This window comes from Convolutriloba macropyga, chromosome 12 (assembly GCF_964194025.1).
Source record: "Convolutriloba macropyga chromosome 12, txConMacr16.3, whole genome shotgun sequence".
Classification (NCBI taxonomy): Eukaryota; Metazoa; Xenacoelomorpha; order Acoela; family Convolutidae; genus Convolutriloba; species Convolutriloba macropyga.
Genome location: NC_134479.1, coordinates 25,503,317 through 25,512,556, shown reverse-complemented (window position 1 = coordinate 25,512,556; position 9,240 = coordinate 25,503,317). Strand labels below are relative to the sequence as shown.

Genomic DNA, 9,240 nt, shown 5'->3' with positions numbered 1-9,240 from the left:
AACAGTAAAAAAGACAGATCAAAAAAATTGTCTTTTGATTGAAAGCTTATCTGTTATATTTTGATTAAAAATCTGTATAAGTTATTGCTGCCTCTATTAGCTGATCTCAAATAACCTTCTTTTAGAGTGACACACACCCATTTGACCTTATCTCTTTGAATTAAAGTAAATAAAAGTCAATTTCAAAGTGAGGAAGTCATTTTTGAGAGTGAGGTAAGTCAAGTGGGACCAAAAATTTAATCACGCGAATGAACAAAAAACTCGCTCCACTAAGAGCGAAAAATGACGCCACGCATGCAATTCAGTTGAAATTGCATGAACAAATGAACAAAAAGTGGCTGTGACGTCATATGGTCGTAACAAAAATCATGACGACGAAATAAAAAAACATAGCAGGACAAGTCCTGACGTACAATTCAAAGAATTTTCATTGACTAAACAGAAAAACTAGACCTAGAATGAACTATGAGTGAAATGCGTAAACCATTTTAAAAAAAATCAGATAAAAAAATAAGAAAAAACAGACAATCAATGTCAAAATGCCGCATGTGAACCAAAAAAACCACTTGCGAGAAATGAAAAATTAATTCAAACAAAAAACTAGGTCTAGAATGAGCTGTGAATAGATTGGGAAGACCATTTAGAAAAAAAAATCTGATCCAAAAAATCGAAAAAACAGTAAAAATCAGAGTAAAATTGCCGCATGTGAACAAAAAAACCACTACCGAGAAACCGAATTTTTGTTCAAACACCGTTTTCTCACTCTACTTTAAAATTAGAGCGAAAAAAATTCACGCCGCAAAACCACTCGCTTTTTCGCTTCATTTCCTGTTTCGGCGTGACCAAAATCACTACTCCAATTTGACTTCAAAAATCATGAAAATGTGTGAACAGATCTTAGAAAAAAAAAGACAGCGCCCCAATACAATTCAAATTCTTTGAATTGTAAAAAACCAAGAGAAGGCCAATAATAGTCCCAGCTATCGTTGTGCGGCTATTAATAAAAATAATTAACCTTTTTTAATTAACTATTTCAAAACACTTAGTTTCAATTCAGGTGGGCTTATTTCCGTTGTTGCTTTGAACTTGAAAATGGGGTTCTTCTTGGACTTGTTTCGAAACGATTTAAACAATCTCGCCATGGAGGGGAGTTGGCAATTAAAAATATTTTTAATCGTAATGTTTTTAAAACGTTAATTTAATATGGCAACTTTCAACGAGGGTGGGTGCACTTCCACTTGTTGTTCTGACCCCACTTGTGGGGGGAGGAACTATATACTCAAATGGGTTTTTTTGTTCAGACAATTTTGGCCGATCGATATATTCATCGTAGAGAAATGTGAGTGGTATCATTAAAAAGCTGATCCAGCGTAGAATTCGAAAAAGATTTTTGGAATTTAGTTTTCTTCGAGGAGTTATCGAGGTTTAAGTTTTCATGTGAATACGGGATATTTGGTTCACTTTTGTTCACTTCTACCGTAATTTTTGTTCACATTTTTCTAAGAAAATTTTAATTCAAAATTCAATTTCACGCCACAAAATAAATCAAAGGGAAGTTTACTATAAAAAACATTCGAATTCTATTTGAGAGCTTTTTTAGAAAATTTTAATTATTGTTTTTTGTTTTTTTCAAGTCAACTAGAGACTAGTCACTTTTCATATTGAAGTTCCGTTAATGACAAACCTGATTTACAATCAAATGAAGCCCAATGAACAAAAAATTCGTTTTCAAGGAATCGCTTTTGTTTGGATTCGACTCTTAGTTTTCGTAATTTTAAATGAAGTTTTGATTTTCTTTTTGAGATTTTACTAAATTTTTGGAATCTTATGGCGTAAACTCGTTGAATAAAAGTGCTATATAGATTTCGTAATGAGCATTAAGTGAACCTATCTAATGCTTTGAGTGGACAGCTAATGGCTGTTAAGACTTCGAAAATAAATTTCGGAATTTTTTTTATATTAACCAATCATTAATATATTCTCGTGAACTGTAAGTCAGTCTTAGTAATGAAGGAACAGCCTTGCTTCCTACTGCAACCAAAATTAATCTCGTCAGCAGTTTTATCTTCCAACTATTGGTTATATGACTTCAATGCCTTAAGATTTCAAATTTTCTTTAACTTTTGGACACTTCGTATCATTATCCTAATATTATTGACTCCCATTGGTTTAGAGAAGACGTTCAATGGATCATAGATAAAATTTACAGAGAAAAACTTATGGTTTATATGGCTTCAAAACATTCTAGCACTTTAACAGAATTTTTGATTTTTGCCTGTATTTGTTGTTGTTTTCATAGTCTTAAGACTTATAAGAATTATTGTGATGTCCTATTGAATGCATAGTGGAGCGTTTTTTTTTTACTTCCGTTCAAAGTTTTTGATTTTAATGTCTGTTAAGACTTTAAAAACACTTTTATGACATTTTTTTTGAACATAAATCGATTTTAAGCATATTTTCGTGAACTGAGTCAATCTCAGTAATTACAGAAACACAATCTTTTCTACTTCAAAAAAAATTATCTAGTTGGCGGTTCTATCTTCTAGCTATTGGTTATATGACTTCCATGCCACAAGATCAAAAAATTGTACTTTTTTGACTTTTCGTATTATTGGTTCCTTTTGAAATCTCATCACGTTATCCTAATATTGCTGGCTCCCATTGGTTTGGTCAAGACGTTAGATGGATCATAGATAAAGCTTTCAGAGAAAAAAAAATTAAGTTTTAAATGGCTTCAACACTTTCTTCTTGCACTTTTATGGCTTCAACACTTTCTTCTGGCACTTTTCTAACGTGTTTTTGGTTTTAGCCTATATTTGTTGTTTTCATAGTCATAAGATTTATTGTGATGTCTTATTGATTACCTATGCATGACAAACATCCTTGTCCCCAAAGCGAAGCATAACTGAGCGTATTTATTGACTTCCGTTGAAAGCTATCAAATTTAATGGTTGTTAAGACTTAAAATTTTTTTGAAACTTTTATTAACATAAATCAATCTTAAGCGTATTTTCGCGAACTTTAAGTCAGTCTCAGTAATGACAGAACCCCTTTTCTTTTTACTTTAGCTAGAAAAAAAATTATCTAGTTAGTGCTTTTATCTTCTAACTGTTGGTTTTTTTGACTTCGATCGATGCACGAGTTTCTTTATTTTTTTTTAATTTTAGATATATTTTTTTTGTAATCCTGGTTCCTTTTGATATCTTATCACATTATACTAATGTTAATAGTTTCCATTGGCTTAGAGAAAATGTTCAACAGATCGTAGACAATTTTTGTAGAGAAAAACTTATGTCTTAAATGGCTTCGGCACTTTCTTCTCGCACTTTTCTACTGAATTTTTGGATTTTGCCTGTATTTGTTGTTGTTTTCAGTTGTAATATCTTATTGATGACTAAGAATGACAAACAGTCTTGTCGTAACATCAAGGCATGAATTAGCGCAATTAATGGCTTCCGTTGAAAGCTGTTAAATTTTATGGCGATGATACTACGGGGTTTCTCAAAAATTTCGTGGTTTAATGTAGTTTTCATTGTCATACAACTTATTGTGATGAGTTATTGATGACCTATGAATAAAAGATATCACTGCTTTCCCACCGAGGTAGAATTGAGCATTTTTATTTAACTCCGTTGAAAGCAATTGAATTTAATGGCTTTGATACTAGGGGTTTTCTCAAAAACTTCGTGGTTTTAATATATTTGTACATATTTGTTTTTTAAAGTCATTTTATCGCATTAATGGTCCAATTGGTTTCATATTGACTTTTTAGTAAATTTATTAAGAATTATTCTTTAAAGGTAAAGATTTTTTTAGATTTTTGAAAATATTTTGTTTAAAAAATGTTGACTGATTTCTGAATTCAACCTCATTTTTCTTCTCTTTGTTGACTTGTTACCTAGTCTCAATAAGTAAAATATCCATCTGCCGTATAATTAGGCAAAACTAAATTTTTGTAGTCAAGGTTTTATCTGATTTCATTTTGACGTTGTTATTAGGTGCTTTTAAATTTAGATATTGAGTCTTTGCCGTGTAATTTTTGTTTTTGCTTATTTTGTTTGTTTTTTCGTCTCGTAGTCTTCCTAATGAGAGATCTCGTGACTACTGCAATGAGGCATGGCATTATGTTATTCAATTAGTATTTAGGTTGTGTAACGATTTTATTAAACTCAAACATCTATTTTTGTTATCTCTTCATTTGGTTGACAATTAGTCAAAAATTAAGATGAGCTCGGGTCTGAACATCATGTGCGAACGCACATTAACGAGCCTCCTTGTTTACATTGGAAAATCATTTGTTCTAAAACAGTTGAAACTGTCATCTCTCCTTATGACAATCTATAACATATTTTGATACTTTAGATGACAATTTACCCAAGTAATTAACAAATCTGTTTTTTGAAAAAAATGCCCAACAGGAATTTTTGGGGTTTTTTGGCAAGCCGGCTATTTTGGTATTTGGCGTGTCTTCCAGACACATGGTTACAAAAATAATGTGGTATTAAAATGTCAGCATGCTCACGCAAGCTTCTAAAGAACTAATATTTGTTCATGGTGGGAGAAGTAAACAGAGCAAAATATAATGCAAAAGGCAACTCAATGATGAGCTATCACATTCCTGTAACTTTACGGAACTGTCAACCAGGTTCGAATTGGACATCTTCAGTTCTCCATTTGATTTGTTCACACTGATGTCGTTGCTCTGATAGAAGCTGCTTGCACTGCAGGCTTTAAACATTGAGTTGTAATCAGATCCTGCAAAAATTGCAAAATTAGAAATCAAATCTACTATACAGAAACCTTTCATTAGAATCGACACTAAGTGAACTAAACGGCAAACCCTCAAAAGACATTGTTTGCTGAACACACTTTTCAAAGGTTGTTCAAAATTTTAAAAATAAAAATGCGAAACTCTTGCCTGCGGTTTTCTCTCCCAAATTGCGCAATGTCTTTGCTACGTCATCTTCCTCATCATGTTTCTGCTGTCGAGTGAATGTCCCTTCTGAAAACAGTGAACGTGAAATTAAAACCACTAATAAGCAGACCCGTTACAGAATCGCAAAAGGAGAATTTGACCTCAAATGTAAGTAATATTCACGCCCTATCTTGGGGAACACACTAACTGTGAATTTCGCTGCTTTTAAAATTTTGTCAGTTTCTAAGCAAGAAATTGAGGTGGATAGTAGTAAGCAATTTTTGTAGTCTTTGACGTAAACATCTATCTCAAATGTTATCCGAAAGATCGCATTAATCGGTGTTGAGACCGCTTTTTAGTTTCTTGTTGCTCACCTATACCATCCTGCTACCATAACACTCCGCATAGCCGATACCAATTCCCAGAGGGGGGAGAATTTGACCTATAAGTGAAGTAAAATTCACACCCTATCAAGAAAACAAAATTGAAAGTGGTCTTCGCGGTTCAATTCAAAATCTCTCTCAATTCACAACTCGCAAACTGACCTCCGAGGCTTTGAATTTTTATCAGCAATTATATGCATATGTAATTACGAACCGCAGTTTTATTATGCTCATTTCTGCAGACCTATTATGCTCTCAAAAACATGCAAACATACACTCAGTTGACCTTCCCTCCTTGAATTAAAGAATTCTGATTGACTAAACAAAAATCTAGACCTGGAAAGGACTAGGATTGCATTTGGAAATCCTTTTTGAAAAAGATAGAAAAACATACCCGGGAGATTGCCGGAAAATAGCCGCCGTTGATTCCAATAAGCATGATTGGGATTGAAATAACAGATATTGAAAAAAAAAAGATTTTTGTACAAAAACATTTTTAAGTCCGATTTATTTTGATGGCATTTCGTGGTTGAACATACTTCTGTTTTAGAGAGAGGCGACTACCATCAAAAACAATAAGCATTAGAGATGGTAAATAAGACTTATAGGAACGACGTTCAAATTGCGGGCATCTAAAATTGGGCTTTATGGGTTTATCCCGTTTCTATTTCTGACATCATTTTTGTACTAACTCTGTTCATTTTGAATTGCTTTGCTGAGCAACTGATGTTCAAAATCACTTTTAGCAGAATGAGAGAAGAGAGAAACTAGCCTACAGAAGTCAAAAAGATTTCACGCAAAATGTTGAAAAGGCGGCAAAATGAGGTAAAGCGAAACATTTTTTTATTCGACGAAGTAAAAAAACATAGCAGGACAAGTCCTGAAAAGCAGTTCAAAGAATTGAATGAAAAACTTAGAATTACTCTACCCGACCAGCAAATCAAGTCAACGATGCCAGCCAAAAAACAAACAAAATCATCCAAAAATTGAGAAACAAACAATCAAACAAACTAAACAAATATATAATCATTGATAAAACTTTGAAGCTTTTACCCCTAAGGCAAAATTTGATACCTTTAAAAATACCTATTTCAAAGATTTGTTCAAAACCAAATTTTGTTTCTGAAATTGCTGCAGTATTTTATCAGCAAGACCTGAAAAAATTCATTGCCCCTGGAAGAACGATTAACTCGAAAATTTTCAAAAAAAATATCAATTGAAATTTTAATGAAATGTTGCTGAATATCGTGATATTAATAGCTTAAAAATCATTTCCTAAGAAATGATTTTAATGTCTCTAGAGGATATCCAGTAAAACCAATTCCAAGTCTTAAAAAATTAATTGGTTCAAAGATCGATAGGCAATAGTTTTTATAAAATTTTAAATTTCAAAAAACAGAAATTCGTTCTGTTAAAACGTTGAAAACCATCCAATTAACCCCTAGCAACTATTTAATAGCAAACTATCAAACCCTTTCTGAGATTATCTGGCTACTCAGGCAAACAAAACTGATTAAAAGACAAAAGTTTTGAATAAAAATTTAAACTAAACAGAAATTTTTTAAAATTCGAAAGGTTAAATTGTTGAAAGCAAATCCATTGAAACTAACAACTATGCATAAACTTTTTTCAGACCGTGGAGTAGGTTTCGTGGCTCTTGAGAATGGTCAAATATCAATAATTGACGAAAACTTCAGGAAACCTCAAAAAATTGCAGATTTTAACAAAAAAAAAATGCTAAAATTCGAGACATTAAAATGCTTAAAACCACTCCATTATTACTAGAAAGTACACAGTGCCCTTAAAGGAGATTCACCTTAAGGAAACTGTAATATCGAACCTTAAAGGAGATTCACTGGCCCCTGAAGCTGGGAAAACGAAAAAAATGATTTAAAAAATTTCAAAAAAACTTGAAAAAAATTGCAAAAAGTAGTATCATTTTGTGTGTTTGTGTTTGTAGTACCAAAACATGTAGCTCATAAAGAGCTCATAACAAGTACTTTTGTCTCGCAAAAAGACTTCATCAACATTTTAAAACTTCAACTTAAGACTATTCAAGCAAAAAACTTAAAATCACAAAAAACATGAAAAATTTCACCATTTTGAGCCAAAAACTACTAAAAATGGCCTTTTAAGCTTGAATTGAGGCCATCTCAGCAGCTGCAACACTCTAAGCACTTGAAGGACTACTAACGTCTACCTTGGGCCTCTAATGAAACTTTATGCCCGCTGGGCTTTACCTGTTTATCCCGTTTTGAAAGATCAAAGTCATTGAAAAATGAGTGAACACATCTTAAAAAACACAGCGCCCCAATACAATTCAAATTCTTTGAATTGTAAAAAAATAGGAGCGCTATAATAGCCGGCTGAGAAGATGAGGGCGGCTATTAAACAGTAAAAAAATCGAAGTCAAATTGCCACATGAGCAAAAATGAAAAAATCATAAAGCGAATTTCTGTTCAAACACCGTTTCTTCACTCAACTTGAAAAACCGAAAAATTTCACGCCGCAAAATCGCTTTTTGCTCCGCTGCCTGTTCCGGTGCGAACAAAATCATCACTTCAATTTGACTTCAAAAAACATGAAAATGTGTGAACATATCTTTAAAACAAAGCCGGATGACAACTCAAATTATAAAATTGACCATCCTCACTGTTCTATTAAACATCCTAAATAAAAAAAACATATTTAAACAATATCAGGAAAAATAGCAATAGAAATGTACCAGACAAAAACTGATATACATTTTTTGCTAAAATTGTACTTCAGCTGCGACTTCAAAAATTTTCGGCAAAAAGTATTAAGAACTTGTAAAATAAGTAACTGCAACAAAACCGTACCATTGGACAGACAATGCAACAAAATGGGTTCATAAAAGTAAAACCGAGGAAAGGAAAAGGAAATAGCAGAAGGAAATGACGATTGCGAATACTTTTCGGCGAAATTCTTTAGGTAAAGACTTTTTTAGATTTTTGAAATTATTTTGTTTAAAAAATGTTGACTGATTTCTGCATTTAACCTCATTTTTCTTCTCTTTGTTGACTTGTTACCTAGTCTCAATAAATAAAATATCCATCTGCCGTATACTTAGGCAAAACTAAATTTTTGTAGTCAAGGTTTTATCTGATTTCATTTTGACGTTGTTATTAGGTGCTTTTAAATTTAGATATTGAGTCTTTGCCGTGTAATTTTTGTTTTTGCTTATTTTGTTTGTTTTTTCGTCTCGTAGTCTTCCTAATGAGAGATCTCGTGACTACTGCAATGAGGCATGGCATTATGTTATTCAATTAGTATTTAGGTTGTGTAACGATTTTTTTAAACTCAAACATCTATTTTTGTTATCTCTTCATTTGGTTGACAATTAGTCAAAAAATAAGATGAGCTCGGGTCTGAACATCATGTGCGAACGCACATTAACGAGCCTCCTTGTTTACATTGGAAAATCATTCCTGTTGGGCGTTTTTTGAAAAAAATGCCCAACAGGAATTTTTTGGGTTTTTTGGCGAGCCGGCTATTTTGGTATTTGGCGTGTCTTCCAGACACATGGTTACAAAAATAATGTGGTATTAAAATGTCAGCATGCTCACGCAAGCTTCTAAAGAACTAATATTTGTTCATGGTGGGAGAAGTAAACAGAGCAAAATATAATGCAAAAGGCAACTCAATGATGAGCTATCACATTCCTGTAACTTTACGGAACTGTCAACCAGGTTCGAATTGGACATCTTCAGTTCTCCAATTGATTTGTTCACACTGTTGTCGTTGCTCTGATAGAAGCTGCTTGCACTGCAGGCTTTAAACATTGAGTTGTAATCAGATCCTGCAAAATTGCAAAATTAGAAATCAAATCTACTATACAGAAATCTTTCATTAGAATCGACACTAAGTGAACTAAACGGCAAACCCTCAAAAGACATTGTTTGCTGAACACACTTTTCAAAG

The 9,240-nt window shown here is 32.7% G+C and overlaps 1 protein-coding gene across 1 annotated transcript in view; it reads right to left on the bottom strand.

Annotated features, from left to right (window-relative positions):
• Positions 1 to 9,240, bottom strand: part of LOC142350435 (uncharacterized) — a 54,466-nt gene that overhangs the window by 18,771 nt on the left and 26,455 nt on the right. The window contains exons 12-14 of the mRNA XM_075402283.1: positions 8,960 to 9,118; positions 4,919 to 5,002; positions 4,621 to 4,755 (exon numbers count right to left, since the gene is read on the bottom strand). Of these exons, the coding sequence (XP_075258398.1) occupies positions 4,621 to 4,755; positions 4,919 to 5,002; positions 8,960 to 9,118 (378 nt within the window). The remainder of the gene's footprint in view (positions 1 to 4,620; positions 4,756 to 4,918; positions 5,003 to 8,959; positions 9,119 to 9,240) is intronic.